The sequence below is a fragment of the Emys orbicularis genome, chromosome 1 (genome assembly GCF_028017835.1).
Source record: "Emys orbicularis isolate rEmyOrb1 chromosome 1, rEmyOrb1.hap1, whole genome shotgun sequence".
In the NCBI taxonomy this organism is placed as follows: domain Eukaryota; kingdom Metazoa; phylum Chordata; order Testudines; family Emydidae; genus Emys; species Emys orbicularis.
The window spans coordinates 124,953,187-124,976,530 of record NC_088683.1 but is presented as its reverse complement, the minus strand read 5'-3'; the positions used below and the strand labels follow the sequence as shown (position 1 = coordinate 124,976,530).

At 45.4% G+C, this 23,344-nt stretch overlaps 1 protein-coding gene across 8 annotated transcripts in view; it reads right to left on the bottom strand.

Annotated features, from left to right (window-relative positions):
* BCAT1 (branched chain amino acid transaminase 1) overlaps positions 1–23,344 on the bottom strand; it is a 41,588-nt gene that overhangs the window by 15,426 nt on the left and 2,818 nt on the right. For 3 of the 8 annotated variants that reach the window (XM_065411516.1, XM_065411490.1, XM_065411483.1), the window contains exons 2-5: positions 22,945–23,055; positions 20,477–20,596; positions 13,589–13,752; positions 12,016–12,158 (exon numbers count right to left, since the gene is read on the bottom strand). In XM_065411516.1, the coding sequence (XP_065267588.1) occupies positions 12,016–12,158; positions 13,589–13,752; positions 20,477–20,596; positions 22,945–23,055 (538 nt within the window). Of the gene's footprint in view, positions 1–12,015; positions 12,159–13,588; positions 13,760–17,149; positions 17,168–20,474; positions 20,597–22,944; positions 23,056–23,344 lie in introns of all 8 variants that reach the window. The other 5 variants (XM_065411532.1, XM_065411499.1, XM_065411475.1 and 2 more) reach the window with 4 other exon arrangements.

The following is a 23,344-nucleotide window of genomic DNA, read 5'->3' as shown; positions in this document are numbered from 1 at the left end:
CTTAAAGCTTTACACAGCATTCCTGCTGCCCTCTGTTCCCAGAGAAACACAACAGATTCAAAGGGAAAGCTTCTTTCCCAATTTTAAAATGTTCTAGCCTTTCCATTGGCTCTTTTGGTCAGGTGCCCACTCCTTTACTTTTACCTGTGGACTTGTTAACCCTTTACAGGTAAAGCAAGCAGAGAACAGACACCAAGAGGGATTTTACAGCTAACTGGCTGGCTGGGTGTCTACACCCCCTTCATTTATCCCACAACTATTTATGAACATGCATACGAGATGAGTTTAGGGCTAGGCAGATTATTACAAAATGGAGAAAAACACCAAAATGTTTGCATGGGTGGGGCCACCAAGAGAACTTCTGGATCACATAGGCCTCAGGAAGCTCTGGGGTCCATACCCTATCATAAACCCAATCTCCCCGTCCCTCTGTGTTGCTCTCTCCTTCATTTTTTCTCTTTTCCTCACACTTTCCTTTCACCCAGTTCTCCATTCCATTTTCCCCTCCCTTCTTGTTCCGATTGCTACTTGCTCCCAGGCCCTCTATCCCTCTCTCTTTTTTCCCTTTCTCTGGCTGTCATCCCATACATTTGTCAATCTCTCTGTCACTCTCTACAAAAAGAATCCATCCTTTTAGGATCATTGTGCATCTAACAGCCCACACAGTGTCACCAGCAAACTTCATGCTCCACCACCACATGGCACTTTCTGCAGCACAATGACCATTTTAACAATCATCGAGCTCTATTTTTCACACATATAATAGCATTATTTTGAACTTCTGTGAGTCTTTTCATCTGAGGTAGGGCTGGATTGAGGGGGCAGGCGACCCTAGCAACCACCTGGGATGCCGGCTTGGGGGACACCAGGCTTGGGGTGCTATTTTTGTTGTTAGCGACAAAAGGGAAAATAGAATGTTTGAAGTAAAATGTTTCAGGTATTCTGTATGTGGATTCATTTTTCACTAACCACCTACAATGTTCTGGACCTTCGTAGAATCTCATGGAAACTTCCAGACTTTCTGAGAGGTACATTTTCCTCAAAACCTCCTAGAATGTTGTATATAAGGGACAGGGCATTGCCAGTCAGTCAATGAGATATAAGAACGAAGTGAAGTGAGAGCCCAGCTGCGATATTGTGAACTTTGTTTTATTATGTAAATGCGAAAGTGTACTTTGCTTATATATGGCATGAATAAATACAGATTTACAGATCCTGGCGTGCATATTTATATCTTATATAACAGGGATAAATCGTGCATCAAAGTTGTGAAATGGGCTATAAATACAATAAAAATAAGATATTCAAAAGTTTAACTAATGGAGTGAGGCGCTGAAGACGCTCCTCACCTGGGGCACCACGTGGTATAGGGCTGGCCCTCATCTGAGGATTCCAAAGAGCTTTTAAGGAATTAAGCATCCCATCACTCCTGTGAAGTAGGTATTATTATTCCCATTTTATTGATGGGATAACTGAGGCACAGAGATAAATAATTTGCCCAAGGTCACACAGTGGCTTAATGGTTCAGCCAGAAATAGAACCCAGGTGTCCTGACTCTTGTTGAGATGAGTTCCTGTCTGCATCCTGTAAAACTTGCCCATACCGGTATTGCCCTGGCCTCTTCTTTTGTCATTCAGTGTTGCACGCATTCTAAAGCAATATGCATTTCCTCACCTTTTGGGGGCGAAGCCAGACTTTGAGGCACCTGCTCCCCTACTTGGTGTAAACTTTGCTTGTGCCAATCAGAAACGAACACAAACAGGTTTTGGGCCCCGTCCCCTATGACACTTCTATGATGTCATAGTTGGTACTTTATGGGCTGCCTGCCAGGTGCAGGCAGGGAGAGGAGAAAGAAAAACGTATCCTGTGTACACCCGTAACCGAGCCTGATCACCTTGAAGCCTCTCTCTCAGCTCACGCGTTTCAAACAGAGTTTCTACGTTTGCCGGTCGTTATGCGTTGGTTTGTATTTGTAAGTATCCGTTATTACTAATTGCTGCATCTTTGTTTATAAATATTGTTAGTAGATATTTTAGTCATTGTGTGTTTTAAGTTTCATTAACTCTATTAGCTAATCAAACGCTGCTCCCTTACCCCTTGTAATTATCCCCAATAAAACTTTAAATTAATTAATTTTAGTTGTGTGTGTGTGTCTGCAGTTTGCAGCGTGACCCATACTCTCCTTGCATCCCTTACCAATATAGTCTATTGCCACGTGCAGCCTGGTAAATAACAGGCCTGCATTTTCTTTCGCCCCTGCGTGCCCGTGGCAATCCACATGGCGTCACGAACAGGATGCAAGGGAGTTGGGCCATGCCCGTGGCACGCTGCAGACCGCGCAGATGATGAAACTGAACAGTTCCAACATTTGCAGTTTCACCTTTTTACTAGCCAAAATTCGACTGATCCAAAAATAGAATGGATCTGTTCCCTTGGCTCGGGTAAAACTCTAAAAGGCTATACTGTACCATTAACCCTGGCAGATATGGGATGCCTCCTTCGGTGCCACCCAAGCTTTAGGTGTCAGCCAGCCCATTGTTCCCTACAGCCTCAGTGCACGGAGGCTGTGGAGAACCTCGGTGCTGCAGATCCCTCTCAGCTTTGGAGAGAGTGTAGCCGCATTGTTAGAAAATCCGGAGGTACCGTTTCCAAATTGATTCCCCCACCTCGGGTAATACCTGCTGATCCGGCACACAAATTATTGTGCCAGATGATAAAAGAATTAAATTTAATTAAGAAAACCAAAAAATTGCGACCCGATGAATATAAATCTGAGGATGTTTCCACCGTCCTGTTTAGCATGATATGTAAGGCTCTCGATCTGTGCTCTGTCCTCCACGGGGGCACAATGTTTGCAGCTAAACAGGCAGCCCCAGGCTCTCCTAAAGATGATAATGAGGAGAAGACAGAAAAGGTAGAGCCCATCACTACCTCCCCCTCCCCAAGTCCCTCTCAGAAAATTTTGCCACCCCCATATGAAGCTCCTAAAACTCCTCTGTGTCCAGCTCTGCCAACAGCCCCAGAATTTACTGAATCTGAAACTGTAGCAGAAGCTTTGCCTATTGCGATAACTAGAACTAAAACAGATGCACAAACAGGCAACACCACGCAGGTTACTGAACTGCGAACACGTACTAAGGCCGAACTTAAAGAGTTTTTAAAGGAAACGCAACGAAAAGCCGATGAGGCACCAATGGTTTGGGTCGGGCGGCTAGCCTTAGAACACGGAGCAGAATGGGTGGACCGTGAGGAGGCTGGCATCTTAGCCAAAACGGCCAATTGGGCACGAGGCTTCCCGGGTCATGCTTTATTAAATAATCGCATTTGGCCACTTACCACCCCGGCAGCTGCCATTTTAGCAATGCAAGGCAGTTTTAAAGGATTGTATATCCCCCCGGGAGCCTTAGTTACTCCACATGATTTAATATGGGCAATCGCAGGAGCTTCCATAGCCCTGTGGGATCCACTACAAAACCCACTTAATTTAACTGTTCAACAGCAATTGGTGGCCACACCCTTTATACATGTTACTGATCCCACCCAAATTCCTGTCTCAGCAGAGGCAGTTGATTTAGCATTAGAAGCTGCCCCTGGAGCTGACACCGGTGCCATGCTGCACTTGCATGCGGCTGTTCGCAGATCCATCTTAACATTATTTGAAGTAGTTAGTAAAATTAAGTTGTCACTGCCGCCCCCGCCTGTTGTCCTCCCAGTTGATTCGCCACCAAAAGACCCTCCAAAGAGTCAGTTTAATCCCCAAAAATATCCTGAGCGAACTAAAGCTGAACGGGCACGGTTTGGCTTCCTTCTTAACAAAGGAATCCCCAAAGAAGCCCTGCGTAAAATGTCAGACCAAGAGCAGCAAAATATAGCCGAACAGCTAGGCTGGAAAAATTGGGAGGACTATGTTAGGTCAAAAAACGAATAGGGGCCGGATGCTGCCCGGCCCAAATTAAAGATCCCAATGATGAACGCCCATATGCCACCCTGTTAGTTAACGGTGACACCCCCACCTCCTTTTTATTAGACACTGGAGCTCAAGTTAGCATTATTGAGCCCAACGTTCCCCACTGTCCTACTGGCTCCTTTATGTTTGTAAAGCCGTGTAAAGCCTATCGCATTTTCCAGCTCTGTCACCATTCCAGAAATACAGCGGCAACTAAGCGATGCAAGTAATCAGTGGGCATGTACTCTTGATTTAAAAGATATGTTTTACCAAATCCCACTCCAGGACACACAAGGAATCTTAAATTTTGCTTTTAAGGGCGTCCAATATAAATGGAAAGTCTGCCCACAGGGGTTCTGTAATTCACCTGCACTTGCATCGTCCCATCTCAATATCACATTACAAAAGTTAGCATTATTGAGCCCAACGTTCCCCACTGTCCTACTGGCTCCTTTATGTTTGTAAAGCCGTGTAAAGCCTATCGCATTTTCCAGCTCTGTCACCATTCCAGAAATACAGCGGCAACTAAGCGATGCAAGTAATCAGTGGGCATGTACTCTTGATTTAAAAGATATGTTTTACCAAATCCCACTCCAGGACACACAAGGAATCTTAAATTTTGCTTTTAAGGGCGTCCAATATAAATGGAAAGTCTGCCCACAGGGGTTCTGTAATTCACCTGCACTTGCATCGTCCCATCTCAATATCACATTACAAAAGGTAAAACCCCTACAGGATGTGTCCGTGTTAGCCTATGTAGATGATATTGTCATTTGTGGGCCCAATCCACAAGCAGTTCAAAGTACCACCCAAATGATAATAGATGCATTAGAAGCAGATGGGTGGCAAATTAACAAAACAAAGAGCCACCTGCAGCCCAGCCAGCAATTCTCATTCTTGGGACTCCATTTCACTCCCACCACTCACACACAAGCCCCAGCCAGCGTATTAGACCCTTGGACAGAAGCCCCTCCAAAAAATAAACGAGAGCTTCAGCAGCTACTAGGTCTCCTTAATTATCACCGCCAATATATTCCGGCGCAATTAATTTCTTACCTAGAAATCCTACAAAGCTCTCTCTCTTCTAAACGCTCCCGAGAAGTGTGGAATGCATCAGCACAAAAAAGCTTAGAGAAGCTGGCTGGCTGGTTCGCCTCTAGCCCCCCCGCCCCTCACCCGTTTTAATTCCCAAGAACCCCTCAACATTAATTTGTTTATCACAAAACACCATGTAGGGTTCACTGTATTGCAACATGGTAATGCCATTTACAATTGGGCCCATCGCCTGTCTGGACCCCAGTATAACTATGGTCTGGTGGGAAAAATGCTACTGGCTGCGTCCAGTGCTCGTCACTGGTCCCAAGTCCCTATCCCAGGTACCTTGTCTGGACCACGTGTTCATTTAATCCCGTGGCTTACAAGTACCCCTCCACCCGAGTTTCATGGCACTACTCGCACCTGGCAGCTTCTATGTTTCCAGGTTGAGGTAGCTTGGCAGGCATGGACCCTAATTCCCAGCGATAACATCTTAGCCCCCCCCTCTCACCAACCGTTATGCATTGAAACAAAATATGATCCCTGGGTTGTGTCTGACGGGGGCACCTCACCATCCCCCAGGGCAGGAGTTCTTTGTTCCACATGTAATTACTTTAATGTGCAGTTACTGCCCCCCTCCTGCTCCGCACAAGAATGCGAAGTGCAGGGCGTTCTTTTAGCTGCCCAGCATGTTGCTAATGCCCACTCTGCCAACAAGCAAGTTGTTTTAGGTATCGATTCTCAATTTTGTTTAGATATTTTAATTGAGCAAGCCTCTCCCTCAGCTTTTGTTAAAATGTGGGACCAAATTTTTACCCTAATTCGTAAATTCTCTCACCCTTGGTTCGTTACGCACTGTCCCTCTCATCGACCAGACTCTAACCCCCTGCATTCCAGTCTTGATCAAAGAATGAGAGAGGTCTCCCAAGTTCATATGGCAAATCCCGCCCCACAGGCCGACCCGCTGTTGCGCTGGCTCCACGAAGAATGGGGACACTTACCACCCACAAAATTGTACGGCCTGTTATCTGGCTTTTCTAACCAAAAGCCTGACGTTAGCCGCAGTCAGTGCGAGCTCATTGTTCAGTCCTGCTTGCAGTGTGTGCAGGTAAAAACTATGAATCGTCCCCGATATGAGCGCTCTGCATACGCTGCAGAACACTTTGCCCCAGGTAGTACGTGGCAAATTGACTTAATAGGACCCCTGCCAGGTGCTCGTCGTTTTCCAAAAGCCTTAGTTACTGTCGATCTGGGGTCTCGGCAAACTTTTTGTGTCCCTCTTACTAAAACCAATGCTGCTTCTGTCGCTGTGGCTCTTAAGCAAACAGCAGCTGCCTGGGGCACTCCCACTGAAGTCCAAGCAGATGGTGGGCCACCCTTTACCAGCAAAAGCATTGAACAGCTCATTTTTGGATGGGGGGCTTCCCTTCACATCCATACTAAATATCATCCTCAAAGCAATGGTGTGGTGGAGCGAAAAATCGCAGTCCTTAAGACTATGCTGCGAACAGCAAACCCCAACCCTGATTTTAAAAACTGGAGCTCATTTTTACCCCAGGTACTTATCGCACTCAACAAAAGTTACTCTCGCTGGCCTCACATTTCACCTACACCTAAGCCGCCTTGGTCCCCCGTGTTTAACACCGGCCAACTGGTTTGGCTTACAGAACCCCAAGCCTCTGGCCATCGAGAACCTATAAAAGCCACCATTCTCCGGGCCGGCAAGTACCCTAACACCTACTTAGTGGCTACAAGTACCCCCGGTGACAAGCTGAGCCATCATAACTGGCTCAGCAAATATAGTTCTTAATAAACAAACTAATGCCCCTGAGCAGGGCTTGTATTATTCTGTTTTACAGGTTATGCTGCTCTCCCTCACAACATCTTTGCCCACGGAGCCCTTAGGAGAAGGTGGACTACAAACCTGGTTCGCCGCCTACTGGGTGCAGGAGGTCAGCGGAAACCAGTCCCTGTCAGCGCTGAGTCCAGAAGATTGTCTTGTTTGCTCCACTCAGCTCTCACCTAAATATCCATTACCCTTTCAATTTGTACCAATAGTTTATAATTTTTCTTCATTTAATATTTCTAGTGTGAATTGTTCTTCCCCCTATGTGCAGTGGGCTGCTTCTAGAGTTTGGAATAATTGTTCTTCACAATTTAATTCTTATGTGTTTCCAGTTCTTAATGCTTCAGGTCGAAGTGATCATAGCTTTCCTTTAATTGAGAGTATTAGAGTTCCAGCATCTCATTGTTGGGTTTTTGTTGGTAATAGTTTAACCCCAGCCCCTACTTGGGTTGGTACTTATTCTAATTGTTCTATGTGGAGTTTCTCTTATGCTAATACCTCCCTAACTAAACCCACTCTTAATTTTACCTATCTCCCTCCCATTAATTGTTCTTATCGTCTTAATTATAATATTTTTTTTGGAACCTTCTATACTCCATAACACATACGTATCTGTTTCATGCCCAGCATATGCATCATGCTGAGGCTGCATGTATCAATCGTGCATCCAGCTTTTATTCTGTAACCAATAATGGGTGGAGCCATACCACAGTTTCTTCCTTAAGACCCGGTCATTTTTGGATTTGCGGTAATGTTGCATTTGCTGTGCTTCCTCCCAATCCCCGGGGTATATGCACCATTGGCACCCTGTATCTACAGGGCGGAGGTATTTATACCTTGCCATCTAGCCACCGACACCATCGTAGTACCCACTCTTTTTGGACTCGTTTGCAAACAGCAGCTTCCTCCCTCGCCTCCTCTATTGTTAGTTTTAACCCTGTTGGTTATATGATGTTACGTGATCAAGTGCTGTTTCAATCCCTTGCTATTGAAATGCTTGCTAATACTACGGGCAAGGGCCTCTCCTTAATTAATCAGCAGTTAAATTCCCTTGTTCAGTATAGTATTCAAAATAGATTAATGATTCAATATTTGTTACAATCTTCCTCATTTTGTACTAAATTTGCTGAAGTATATCCCAACTTTGCTGATAAATGCTGCGTTTCTTTGCCTTCTATTTCTCCTAATTTGTCCTCAATTGTTAAAGACCTGCAAACGTTGAGCTCTACTGTCCGAGAGTCACGAGAGTCCTTCCAGTTTTGGTCATGGCTCGATTGGCTTGGCCTTGAGCCCTACAAATCCTATTTCCAATCCCTGTTTGTGTCCCTTCTAGTTGGGCTCGCTCTTCTCTGTCTCGGATGTGCCTTCATTAAAGCCTGCATTCACAAGTTTGTTGCCTCGGCCTACATCGCTTCCACCCCCGAAGCGCATCCCCTCGTAGGTGGGGATGAGGAGTCGGACTCGGAAGTTTAGGTTTTCGGCCTAACTATTTCGGCCAGGGCACGGGGGCATGTTGAGATGAGTTCCTGTCTGCATCCTGTAAAACTTGCCCATACCGGTATTGCCCTGGCCTCTTCTTTTGTCATTCAGTGTTGCACGCATTCTAAAGCAATATGCATTTCCTCACCTTTTGGGGGCGAAGCCAGACTTTGAGGCACCTGCTCCCCTACTTGGTGTAAACTTTGCTTGTGCCAATCAGAAACGAACACAAACAGGTTTTGGGCCCCGTCCCCTATGACACTTCTATGATGTCATAGTTGGTACTTTATGGGCTGCCTGCCAGGTGCAGGCAGGGAGAGGAGAAAGAAAAACGTATCCTGTGTACACCCGTAACCGAGCCTGATCACCTCGAAGCCTCTCTCTCAGCTCACGCGTTTCAAACAGAGTTTCTACGTTTGCCGGTCGTTATGCGTTGGTTTGTATTTGTAAGTATCCGTTATTACTAATTGCTGCATCTTTGTTTATAAATATTGTTAGTAGATATTTTAGTCATTGTGTGTTTTAAGTTTCATTAACTCTATTAGCTAATCAAACGCTGCTCCCTTACCCCTTGTAATTATCCCCAATAAAACTTTAAATTAATTAATTTTAGTTGTGTGTGTGTGTCTGCAGTTTGCAGCGTGACCCATACTCTCCTTGCATCAAGTTGTGAAATGGGCTATAAATACAATAAAAATAAGATATTCAAAAGTTTAACTAATGGAGTGAGGCGCTGAAGACGCTCCTCACCTGGGGCACCACGTGGTATAGGGCTGGCCCTCATCTGAGGATTCCAAAGAGCTTTTAAGGAATTAAGCATCCCATCACTCCTGTGAAGTAGGTATTATTATTCCCATTTTATTGATGGGATAACTGAGGCACAGAGATAAATAATTTGCCCAAGGTCACACAGTGGCTTAATGGTTCAGCCAGAAATAGAACCCAGGTGTCCTGACTCTTTGCAGCTAACCATTCTCAACACTGCCTCTGTATACTGGAAAATAGAAACAGATTCCATAGTGTACAGACCCCATTTGATATATTTTCTAGACTGTACATTTGTTTTGATTTTAAAGGTCTTCATCTCTGCCAAGCTAAGCCCCTTGATAGAAGAAACAGACATTCCATTAACATGCTTTCCACTCCTGCCACCCTTTGTCTCTCAACAACGTTTTGTGCCGTGAAAAGGTAGGCCTGGAGGATCACATAGTGATCAAGCTTTACATTTTGTAAACATGGAAACCTTCCTGGGTATATGTCACTCTCCAAATATGCCACTGGTGAAAGCAGTATTTCATGAACAGAAACTACTGCGCTCAGTTATTCCTGTAACAATAGTGATCCAGATTTAGCTACCTTATAAACTCAGCCAGAGCAATGCTAAATGTACAGAATCAGCATAATGTGTGTCATGCAAATTTACCAGAGGTTATTGGGTAATTTCCCCCTCCCCCCATTGTGAATGAGACATTTTCTAGGGTTCACCCAAGACTGGAATGTTAGACACCTCTTTTGTCCAATACCAGGGCTAAAATGATCTAGAAATGGCTTGCAGTAAAAATGGACCCTCCCTTGAACTACTGTTGAAATCAGTCCCCATCTAGTGCATTCATGAAGGTACACAAAAAACATAGCACATACACACAGAGTTTACATTACTCCCTGAACACACAATGAGCTGTATGGTCCTGATGCTTAAACTGTACCCATGATTTCTAGTTCCAAATCTACTGTATTTCTATGCTTAATCTCCCTCTCCCTCCCCCCCCCATCACCACCACTACTACTGCAATATATGCACAATGAAGCAAACAAAACAAGGACTACCTAAGTAGCATTTAGGGTGACCAGATGTCCCGATTTTATAGGGACAGACCCCATATTTGGGGGTTTAGGCTTATATAGGTGCCAATTAACTCCCACCCCCTGTTCCGATTTTTCACCCTTGCTATCTGGTCACCCTAGTCCTAGTAGCATTCCTTATGAAGAGAAAGAGCACAATAGCAGTCACTTTTTGCCACGGTGCAAGGGGGTAGGCAGTTATACACTGGTGCGCATTTTCTTGATGGCAACCAACAGTTGTAGGTGTTTTAGGTCTTACCCAGGCTTCTTAGTAATACATTGCTAAATAGCTAATTGCCCCTGCAGTGCAAGTGATCACAGCATGTGTAATGGCCGGTCTGTTTTGGAATAGGACTGGCATATAGTAGGCTGGATGGCATGAATTACAGATTGTTTGTTCCACCCATGTCAGAATGATACTATTCAGTAGTGCACTGGTAACACATTGGTTAGCAGATCTTTGGAACAGTATGGTATTGCAGCTGGATAATTCCTGCTTATTCCTGGTTGAAAAACAAAGCAGAACACTGAATGCTAACCAACTTCTTGTTCGCTCTGTCCAAATGGGCCAAATTCCTTGCTGGTGTAACTCCAGTGAAGGTGCACATGAGGGGTGAATTTGGCCCAATAGCTACAATGTCTAATCCATTGTGATGAAATATTAAATAACAACATTCACATATATAGCATCATTCACTTGATCTCAGTAAGTTTTTTAGAGCTAGGTAAATATTATCCCTATTTTACAGCTGTATAAACTGAGACACAGAGAAATTTAAGGGATTTGCCCAAGAATCAGCAGTCAAATTGGAAATAGAACCCAGGTATCGTGACTCACAGACTCTTATGCTAAATAAAACACAATGCTGTTTCCATTGTGAGCCACTACTAACCACCACTATAGCACTGGCAGAAAAATGGCAATGAAATGTCATTTTACAAGAGTGTGCATTGCATTGTCATGAAAAGGATCAGAGCTTGAATCCCGATTTCTTGTTCTTTTGTTTCTGAGACTGGCAGATGGTGGAACAACACTTTGCCTTTATTTAGGACCTGAGCCAAAGTTAATGGGAGTCTTTCTATTGACTTGTATGGGCTTTGGATCAGGCCCATAGTCCTTCAAACTAGGTTACCCTTCTGTACTAACAACCAACTGCAGGCACAATTTTGTAGACATAAATAATTGCATGCACAAATGAAGGTACGCAAGTGTCTAAATATCTGGTTGCATGCAGTAATTAGACAATCAGTTGTCTAAGTGGCATAATTTCCAACCACAAATGATTGCAGATGCAAAAAAAAAAAAAAAATTTAGTATAGCTTTAAAAATCTGGTCCTACATCTTCAAAGCAATTGACCAGGATTAAAGATGTAGAAGATTAAAAGATGTAGCAGCTTCTCCTGTCTTGCTTAGCGTGAAAATCATGATTCAAAAGGAAGGTCTGATTGCTTTGTGGACACAGGTCATGGTTCAGGAATGGATGGGGATGCCCCCGCTCGAGGCCATGACAGAAGCAGAAGAGATAAAGGCGGCAATCGCAGCCTGTCGCAGAACTGCAAGGTCAGAGTCTCTGATCACCTGCCTTCTCCACAGAGGGAAGGTCCCAAACCCCATTTCTTTGGAAGGGACTTGCTGGAAGGAATTCTGAAGAAGTTGTGTGGGCTAGTGGGGATTGACTAAGGGGTGACTTCCCTCCTCCCACTACAACAGAAAAAGAAGGCAATGCAGACCACCATTCTTTGGGCCAGAACTACAAACCCCAAGAAGCATCATCCATACAACACTGACACCAGTCCTGAGGTTACAACTGGCTCCCAGGCCTGAGGACTGCAACGAGCAGAGGTTTAGTGCCACATACTACTATACCTCCATCTTCATTTTCCCAGTACAGGAAAAGATTCATTGTTCCGACTTCAGTGATTTGATGATCCTCTCCATACAGCCACAGAACCTGCTGACACCCTAATTCCATAGCTTCACGCTGGGCATAGATGGAAGAACCATAATTCCTTTCAGGAACAAAAGAAAAAGAAACAGCTATCACTAGCTAGCTGGGTATTTTCCTGCCATAAAACTTCCTAATTCTCCTATTTCTAAAAACAGCTTACATTACTTTCAGTGCCCAGATTGCAAAATCTGCCTCATGATTAATGCTCTGCAAAGTCATTTCCTGCCCCTGACACGATTCCATTGGCAGCACTTAAATGAATGAACTACAAGTCACTTTGCTTCTGCAAAATAAAACTCGGAAGGGCTCAGCCAGAGTCAAGGGTTCCCCCTACCTACCAGGACCATACTGCTCCACAGGGTCTGTGGACTACCAGGCAGCTCCACTGGATCCTGGGATGTAAAGGTAACCCCTGACCCAACTGACTCATGAAAGTGTTACGTTTGTACAAGCAAAGCGGCTAACAGATTATGCAGTGAAGGCCACAGCACTTCAAGTTTATGGCTTAAAGCTAGTCTAGGTGTAGAAGCAGAAAACTTGAAGCAGTTCAATAGGAGACAGGGGATTCCCCTAGCCATACAGGCTCCCTCCCTCCCCTGAGCTCTCACTGGCTGTTGCTGTTGTCTGATGTTTAACTCTTTACCCAGTGGATTTGCTGACAGAAATCCAGTCAGAAGAGATTTAAACTTTTTGATTTTTAACTTTGGTTTTCTTTATAACCGCATATTTCAGACACGTACACACACAAATTTGCAAGATTTTAGGAAAAACAAGTTGCATATTTTGATAAAAGGAGGCAGAAAATCACAGGCACTGCATGAACACTTTAAACTGGGATTAATTTTAACTTCAACATTTACAGACAATTACCACACTTGGGAAACTATCTGGTAACCCTAGTCAAACACTGTTGACTTTCAACAGTGACTAAGGTAGATCAAACTTCCATGTACATTTTCCCCCCAAAAATAAGACAGGACAGAAGTTTCTCTGAGTCCCTGCCTCTTTGCAATTGCCCTTATTCCAAACTTTTGCCCTTATTCTCAAAACTTTTCATAGTGTGACAACTTAACACAGAAATTGTCTCATGTACACCTTCTGCTCCATTTTCTGACAGAACAGCAACAACTGCTCACATGAAGAAACAACATTAGAAAAGCATTTGACTTATCTTTATTTTAGCAGCTGGAATCATGAAGAGACAGCTCCACAGTCCCATGCAGCTCATTATGGACTGACTACCAGTGGTCCACAAACTACAGTTTAACAACCTTGGCCTTAGTCTGTCTATGCAAGGTGAACAGATCGGCAGTCTGCTATTTTGTAGCCCATTTTGACTGGAGGTGAGATACCTCTTTTCTGGAAATGCCTTTGTTACAATTTTTGATTTGCAACATTTAATAATACAGCATCATAGCCAAGTTTTTACTGAAAGGAAAAAATAATCCAACAGTTGAGCTATGTAATTAATGCATAATCAGGCTCTCTTACCCTCCCAATTTGCAGTCCCCCGTTCCTCCTTTCCAGGCTCTTACATATTTGGGATCTGCCCATAAGGATATTGGATTAAAGCTTCCGCTTGCAAAGTATGGGCCCACAGGACTCAGTATAACATACAGCAGGGCTTTAGTTGGCTTCTTGACTCCAAGAGAAGGCTGCACAGTAAAAGAAACACACATCATTTTTGCTTTGTTTTCTTCTTCACGTCAGAGTTTAGATTTTCTGAGTTACCACTTTCAAAGCACCTGCCGCAGGAGGGTGCTCCATCATTGGTCAAAGGGCACAATGCATCTCCAAAGATGCCACTTCAGAAACCAGCCTAAGCCAGTGGTTCTCAACCAGGGGTCCGGGGCCCCTTGAGGGGCCGTGAGCAGGTTTCAGCAGGTCCACCAAGCATGGCCAGTGTTAGATTCGCTAGGGCCCAGGGCAGAAAGCCGAAGTCCCACTACATAGGACTGCAGCCCGGGGCACCAAGCCCCACCACCCGGGCTGAAGCCAAAGCCTGAGCAACTTAGCTTCACGGTGTCCCATCGTGTGGTCTCTGGGCAATTCCTCTGCTTGCTACCCTCTAATGCTGGCCCTGGCTTTTATATGCAGAAAAACCGTTGTGGCACAGTTGGGCCGTGGAGTTTTTATAGCATGGGGTGGGAAGTGGGGAGGGGAGGAAGACTCAGAAAGAAAAAGGCTGAGAACCCCTGGCCTAAGCAACCCTTATTTTACACATGGCTTTCGTTTGACGTCTTAAAAAATGGTTACTAACCTTTCCGTAACTGTTGTTCTTCAAGATGTGTTGCTCATGTTCATTCCACTTTAGGTGTGTGTGCACCAAGTGCACTGTTGCCAGAGATTTTTCCCTCAGTGGTATCCGTTGGGCTGGCTCTAGTGCCCTCCGGAGCCACACGCTCATCTGCCAGTATAAGGGGCACCGCCAGCCATGCACCTTCTCGTTCCTTCTTACTGTTAACGCTGACAGAGTGGGAGGAGGGTGGGTTGTGGAATGGACATGAGCAACACATCTCAAAGAACAACAGTTACAAAAGGTAGTAATCATTTTTCTTCTTCGAGTGCTTGCTCATGTGTATCCCATGTTAGGTGACTCACAAGCAGTATCACTGGAGATGGGCTTGGAGTTCATGCACATGCTGACAGCAACACTGCTCTCCCGAAAGTGGCATAATCCCAGACCTGTTGGATGATGGCGTAGTGATATGCGAAGGTATGTACTGATGACCAGGTTGCAGCCCTGCAGATGTCCTGGATTAGGACCTATGAGAGGGATGCTGCTGACGAAGCTTGGGCTATTGTGGAGTGAACAGTTAAGATGGCTCATAGCGAGCCCGAATACAGGCAGCTATCCAGGATGAGATCCTCTGGGCTGACACAGGTAGGTCATCCTCTCACCCTTTCCACTATTGCTATAAAGAGTTGTGTGGATTTGCGGAAGAGTTTAGTCCTCTCAATATAAGAGGCGAGGTCCCACATAATGTCCAATGAGAGAAGCTGCTGTTCCTCAGAGGTCTTGTGAGACTTGGGGAAGAAAACAGACAGGAAAATGGCCTGGCCGTTATGGAATTGTGACACCACCTTAGGCAGGGTGGAGGGCGCAGCTGGACCTTGTCCTTAAAGAACACAGTGTAAGGCGGTTCTGATGTAAGGGTCTTGCCATGGGAGCAGGAAAGCATCGGAGAGGGAGCCCAGCTGTGACCATGCAGTGAGCAAAACTGATGGCATTTCCTGTTTTGTCTGGTAGCGAACAGGTCCACCTGGGGAGGCCCCCACATTTGGAAGATGAACCTGGTGACCCCCGGGTGAAGGGACTCATGGTGAGAGGAAAAGGATCTGCTGAGGTGATCCATTGGTACTTTCCGGACTCCTGGGAGATGTGACATGATGGATGGAGTGTTTCGTGCAGAAGTCCCATAGACGGATGACTTCCTGACACAGGGCCGAAGATCAGGCCCCTCCCTGCTTGTTGATATAGCAGGTATGGCCGCACTATTGTCTGTCAGGACTTGCACCACCTGGCCTGAGATCTGGTGAAGGAACACTTGACAAGCTAAGCATACCGCTCTTTGCTCCCTGACGTTTATATGCAGGGAGAGTTCTTCTTGGGACCAGAGGCCTGAGTCCTGAGGTTGGTGAGGAGGCCTCCTTGCCCTAGGTCTGACGTGTCTGAGATTAAAGCTGCCAATGGTTGAGGGATAACAAAGGGCATCCCCATCATTACTGATCTTGGGTCTTTCCACCATTTCAGGGAGGTGAAGGAATAGGGGAGGAACTGTTGGCATGGAGTCCAAGAGGTGTCTGCTTGGGGAATATACTGACACTAGCCACATCAGAAGGTCCCTGAGGTGCAGTCTTGCATGTTGAACCACGTAAGTACATGTCGCCATTTGCCCCTGTAGCTTCAGGCAAACCCGAGCAGTTGTAATTGGGTGGACCATGGCACTGGATATCAGGTCTGACACAGTCTAGAATCAGGCCTCCAGCAGGAAGGCACTGGCTTGAGCTGAGTCAAGCACCGCCCCCAATAAATTCTATTCTCTGAGCTGGGACAAGAGTTGACTTCTGTTTGTTTATCAGCAAGCCCAGTGCTCAGAAGGTGGCTTGGACCATGCTGATGTTGTTCTGAACTCGAGCCTGTGACTGACTTTTGATCAGCCAGTTGTCGAGATACTACCGCCAGACACTTCGTGAAAACCCCCAGGGGGCCACCGATAGGCCGAAGGGAAGAGTGGTGAACTGGCTGCGTGGACCTCTGTATGTAACAGGAAGACAGATAGAAACTTGCCTAACAGACTGGAATATGGGATCAAGAGGATCTCTGGGGCTGGATTCTATGCACAATGGAACCCTGACCACAGAATCTAGTGTGTGCAGCAGCCTGGCTGAGAACAGGTACCCCATGCCGTATGTCAGGAGCCACGTGTTTGCTGCTTCCGAGTAAATAGGTCTGTTGAGGCCAACTCATTGCTTAAGGATCTAAACAATGAGGGGAGGGATGGAGATCCTCATTGAACACTGTATTCAGATTAGCCAGCTAAGTGATTTACAGTCTTCTTATCCTGGGTTTTCTGGTTCAGGTATATACTTACCACAGCAGAGTCGTTTGACTGGGTCATTGCTGTCTTTTTCCCCACTAGAATCCCCCTGAAACTGCCCATCTTGAGATTTCTCTTTGGTTTTAGGGGAGATTGCTTTCACAGTGCCATCTGGGGCCCTGCATGAGCTCCCCACCCAAAGAGACTGGCATTTGTGGTTACCACACTACAGAACAGGTCAATTCAACAAGTCTCATTGGATGAATGAACTTCCTGCAGCCTCCCAGGTGAGCAGTACATTGATATGAGGAGGAACCAGAACAGTTTTAACCAGATTGGTGCTATCATGAGCAGCATTTATCAGTAGCACCTGAACCATTCAAAACTGCAGGTGATCCCAGAAGAGCGCTGCAGGATTGCAAGAGGGAGAAACTGCGACATCCAGCACCCTGAAGTCCCAGACCAAAGCTTTCATGGTCCTCAGGAATGAGAGGAAGACTTGTCTGCAAATGCAACCCTAGACAAGACCCTGATTGTTGTCAGAAGACGCTTGTCTTGATTCATAAGAAGTTACAGTTTCTGAAACCAGTCCAGGGTTTTAGCTACAACTAACTGAATTTCTATCTTCTTTCCCCAAAGACTAATCAGTCACCCAAATCAGGAGTGACAGCTACTTCCTGATTTTTAAGATGGGTGTCCACGACACAAATTAATGTTGTAAAAACATGAGAGGCCCAGGATCAGGGCACAATACTGTATGTGAGAACCACTAAACTAAATCTTGGGGTCCTGCTGAGGCCCTGGAACCATTGGCACATTCAGATATATATCCTTCAGGTCCCTTGAGGGCTTTTTTGATTTCTCACTAGACCTTAGCCAAAGAAAAAAGATAGTTAACTGAGGCCCTGATGCTGCTAAGTGGCAGCAGGTGTAGACCCTAAGAGGATAGTGCTAGAAAACAAGGAGTCCTGTTGTTTATCTTTTGCAAGTCAGGGCAATTTTTCTGCTTGATATGGGTAAAGGCCCAAACAGTGTGGACTAACCTGAAACAATGAGAGCACTTTACTTGCCTAATGAAGCCCCACATTGAAGAACCTCTGAAAATCACTATAGCAAATCCCACTTCATATTAATACTTTGCAGTTACTGCAGGGAGATCATTTCATTGAGGGTCGGCAAGTGCTTGACAAACATTAAGTTAACAAAGCCCCAACACCTTTGTGAGGCAGCTAAGTCTTACAAAGATTATTTACAGATGGGGAATTGAAATGAAATGACTTGCCCAAGGGCAGACAGGAAATCAGTGGCAGAGTTGGGAACAGGAATCACACCCTGATTCCTATAATCTAGCCAGTAAGCCTTAAAGTTTTCCCTCTTATGAGAGCTTACAAGAAACTAAAGTGTTTCTTATCCAAATTGTTTTACTGACATTGTAGACTTGCTTCAATCACATCCGCAAGCAATTTGTGTATATGCACACACATAGTCCTACAGGGGAGCTGCAACGGAGGTGAAGTTCATCCATGAATGAGGAAAAATTCACCCATGAGAGAGTAGCACTTGGGACTCCTCCAGAGGGAAACAACTTTAAATTATCTTTTGGTCTTTAATTACCTTGCCAGTGGGAGACCATGAAATTCAGTCATTGAATTAGCATGTATATCTCCCACAGCCTTTTCTCTCAATTACTTTTCAAATTTTCAATGCACACATTGCTGTGTAACTAGCTAGTCTCCTTTTCCTACAAAACCTCAACTGAAATATACTACATAGAAAAAAAGTTAAAATCATTCACACAGACTATGTGAAAAATTATCTTAAATCTAATGATCTGAACAAGTATGTCCACTAGATGGTGCTGTGCTCAATGTAAATGAGCTGTCGTAAAATGAGGCTCTACAGAGTGGAGCATTTCCTAGGTAAATCAATGTGCTAATGGCAAAGAGAATTTAACAGTCACAGGTAGGCAATCATTGGAAAAAATGGTTTGGACTAAACACTGTTAAAGATTTTTCCCATCACTGAAATTGGCTTATATGTTCTGCTAGCTGTATAATTCTCACTTGAAGTAATAAAGATAACACTATTTTTACTGGCAGCCAAACAGACAGCCTGATTTACTGTTTCTGCTACAATTATAGCTCTATAGTTTATCACACTTTGACCAGCCTACCACTTGGCAGCAACATGTGGGGAATCCACAAAAGAGACCACAATTTGTTAGCAAACTTCTGATTCCTCTTTGAATTGGTGAAACCTGGATGCATTTATGTTCCAGCAGTAGGAGTGAGCACAAACCTACCAGCCAATCTGTAGTAGAAAAGCAGGACAGGGAAGGAATACTGTGATTAGTGAGTATTCAGAGGCATGTATGGATGGAATTCTTGGAATGATGAGTATGTATACAAACACAAAAAAGGTACATGCAATTACCTGAGAGAGATTATACTGTGGCATCGCTTTAAATGTGCCAGACTCAAAGCTGCCATAGGGTCCCACATTGAATGAAAAAAAAAATCCAACCACACCAGTGCTTCCAAATTGGTGGCCAAAAGGTCTTTGGTTTAATATATATAATACAAAATACAAACATACAACACGCGTATGAGACTATAGTACAGCTATTGCCAAGGGGATAGCAACTTCTCAAATTATTCTTAAAAAGCAAAAGAGGGTAGGTTTTTCTTGATTATCCAGATAGTCAAGTTACATTAGTTCTTCTGTTGGCAGACTAAGAAAAAGAGGCTGATGACTGAATGGGTGTTGAAGACTGAAGTGTCTCATCACCCTGAGAGATCTTCACTCCAGGATGTGGGTGAGGCGTACAAGCTTGTTCTGATGCTGTCCATATTACATATGTTCTATGTCAGGGGTTCTCAAACTGGGGGTCAGGACCCCCCAGGGGGTCGCGAGGTTATTACATGGGGGGGTCGCGAGCTGTCAGCCTCCACCCCAAACCCCACTTTGCCTCCAACATTTATAATGGTGTTAAATATATTTAAAAGTGTTTTTAATTTATAAGGGGGTCGCACTCAGAGGCTTGCTATGTGAAAGGAGTTACCAGTACAAAAGTTGAGAACCACTGTTCTATGTATAAATAAAGGACTTCTGTCCAGGCCAGGCCAGCACCTTTCATGACCACTAAATTCACTTTAAATGAATTTAAGAAGAAAAAAGAATAGATGCCATTTGATTTGTATTGTGGGGGAGTTAAGCAATAAGATTCCACTGAAGCCAAATGTGGTTAATCTATTTTCTAACATGCTACTTTTGAAAGCAATCATTTACATACCAGAGACGGGGAAAAAAAGTAAAATATAGTTAACCAAGCAAGCCTGCCATTCATAAAACTCATGGCACTACATTCACTAGTGCATTATGGGTATTGTGCACTCTTCTGGCAATGCAAAGATGCCATAAATCAACTTTGATTGGCCTGTTAAACCAAATGTATAGAAACTGTACATGGCCAGAGAGACACAAATCAGCCACAGAATACTGGTGAATATGTCCCAATGCCTCAAAATAAAAAGATCTGTATAGAATGTTTATTATAAGTTGTATTACAGCAGGGTCTACAGACCTCAGTCGAGATCAGGGCCCCATTGTGATGGGCTCTGCACAAACATAAGGGACAGTCTCTGCCCTGAAGAGCTTACAATCACTGCTCTAGCCTAAGTGCCAAAATATGGTTGCCACTCCAGCTGTAGAAAGAGAATTAAATGCTTTAGTCTCCTTGCCATGGCCTATTACACAATATAGATTTCAAGAGGTTAAGATAAGAACAAAGCAGTGAAAATGTATATAAAACTCAGAAGAAAAAAAGTTTTTTCCACACCTCTGTTCCAATTAAAGTAGGGCGGATATACAGGCTTGCAGACGTAGAGTGCGGGACCCACTCTTTTTCCACTTCCACAAGCTTCCGGATGCACTCTAATAGCTCCTCCTTGTCAAAACACTGAAAGAAAGGGAGAAAGAAAGAGTTATGGAAAATTCTAATGCAGAGGTGGGCAAACTATGGCCCGCAGGCCACATCCGGCCCGCAGGACCGTCCTGCCCGGCCCCCGAGCTCCTGGCCTGGGAGGGTAGCCCCTGGCCCCTCCCCTGCTGTCTCCCCTCCCCTGCAGCCTCAGCTCACTCGCTCCGCCGCCAGTGCAATGCTCTGGGTGGTGGGGCTGTGAGCTCCTGGGGCAGCGCAGCTGCAGAGCCGGGCCTGACCTGGTGCTCTGAGCTGTGTGGTGGCGGTGGCGGCATGGCCCGGCTCCAGCCAGGCGGCGCGGCTATAGCGCCACCAGCCACCAGTGCTCCAGGCAGCGCGGTAAGGGGGCACAGAGCTGGGGGTGTTGAATAGAGGGCAGGGGAGTTCGGGGTAGTGGTCAGGGGGCAGGGGTGTGGATGGGGGGTGGGAAACGGGGTTGAATGGGGGCAGGGGTCCCGGGGAGGAAGTCAGGAAGGAGGGGGGGTTGGATGCAGTGGCAGGGGTCAGTCAGGGACAGGAGTTCCGGGGGCAGTCAGGGGACAGGGAGAAGGGGTGTTTGGATGGGGCAGGGGTCCCGGGGTGGCCATCAGGAATGAGAGGAGGGGTTGGATGGGGTGGCGGGGGTCCGGGGGCAGTCAGGGGACAGGAGTGGGGGTGTGTGGATGGGGCAGGGGTCCCGGGGGGGGGCCCCATCAGGGAAAAGGGGGGGTTGGATGGGGCAGGAGTCCCGGGGGAGGGGGGGCGGCAGATAGAAGGTGGGGGCCGAGCCACGACCCCCTCCCCTAACCGGCCCTCCATACAATTTACGAAACCCGATGCGGCCCTCAGGCCAAAAAGTTTGTCCGCCCCTGTTCTAATGGGAACTTTTAATCATGATGAAGAAATGTTTGCAGGCTATAAAAGTCCACGATTCTAACATCACCCTTGGTGTGTAATAAGATACAAGGGAAAAGGCCATGTGATTTTAAGTGCCAAGAAATGAGCTGTCTAAAGATCCTTAATGATATTGTGAAATATATTTCACAAACACAAAGAAAGAACCAGTGGGATTACTCACCTCCAATTCTGTTGTACAAAGCACACTGTAAAGAACTCAGTGTGTGCATGGGCAATCCCTTAACTTTTCAGGGTCACACAGAGTTTAAAGCCTGACGGGACAACCAGATCACCTAGTCTGACCTCCTGTATAACACAGGCCACTAAACCCACTCAGTTCCCTCTGCATTGAGCCCAGTAATCTGGATTAGACTAAAATATTACAGCCCTCAGGAGACAATACTATTGTGTGCCATAGGCAGAAAAAAGGAAGCACCAAGGTGTATCAATGCCCAAGGCCCCTCAATGGTAGGGTTTGATTAAGTGAGATATACCTGGATGATCCTAGCAGTTTGTTCCCAGAGCTTGGACCGGAATTTAAGGCCTGTGAATTTTCAGAGCATTATGGATAATGATGAACATTTCACTATAGAATTCCTACATACAATATCACCATAACAAGCATGGCAGGGAACACAGAGGCCAGGGTGCAACTAATAGGAGCACATATCTTGTCTTGCTAAAGCTCATCAGCATGGTGATAAACTTGGGGTACCAAGGGGCTACAGGACTTGACTAAGGTCACAAAGCAAGTCAGCAGCAGAGCCAGAAAATAAAACTCTGACCTTGAAGACTTAGCCACTGGAAACAATGGGTTAAATTCTACTTGTGCAAGCCCATGGACTTCCATAACTGTAAGAGAGAGTACAATTAGGCCCACTGTCTGTATATAAATGTTTAGAAGGATGTGTGTATTATATGCCTTCAGCTTCTAAAAGATTGATTAATCCCCCGAACTTTAATTTCCATCAGTGGGGAAGGGCAGCAAGGAGAGATGGAGAAAATTAACCTCCATCTTAGTGCCAATGATCTAGCACAGAGGTTCTAAAACTATTTTTTGCCAGGCCCCCCTTTGAAGATATGTCAGGCTATGATGACCCTTCCCCCCCCCCTCCACCCCTTGCCCGCTGCTGCGGGCCAGCCACCCAGCTCCGAAGGCAGCGCAGAAGTAAGGGTGGCAATACTGCAACCCCTCTACAATAGCCTTGTGACCCACTATTGGGTCGAGACCCCCCGTTTGAGAAACACTGATTTAGCAGAAGAGTTCATTTCACCAGCTCCCTACAATGACCCCTTCACCATGACAAGACTCCTAACAAGATTTAAATGGAAGTACTGTATTTTCTTTGTAGTCAGCAAGGGTTTACAACTCCTGCGCACTTCAAAGCCTCACACCCTAAAAATAAAAATACTTTCCTAACCCAAGGAAAAGATAGGTTTCAGTTACATACTGGCAGTGTTGCTCGTGCCGCTGACCGCACCATCCTGTCCATGTTGAGCGTTGGACGGAACAGGCGGATTTTACCATCCACTCCTCGATAAGCCTTCATTCCTTCAAACAGCTACCAACCCAAAAGGAGAAAGGAGCAAAATGAAAATTGTGCTGGGTTATCCCATGACCACCAATACAAAAATAAAACATGCCCTTTGGAAGTAACAGAGCTTAGCACTTTCATAAACACTTTACATCTTCAAAGTACTGCATGAATTCTAACTAATTAATCTTTGCGGCACCCCTGTGAGGTAGATAAGTATTATTACTCCCATGTTACCACATGTTAGTGTAGTTGTCTACACTACAAATACATCTATCCCAGGGGACTTGGTGATAATGTCATTATCCTGAGCTGG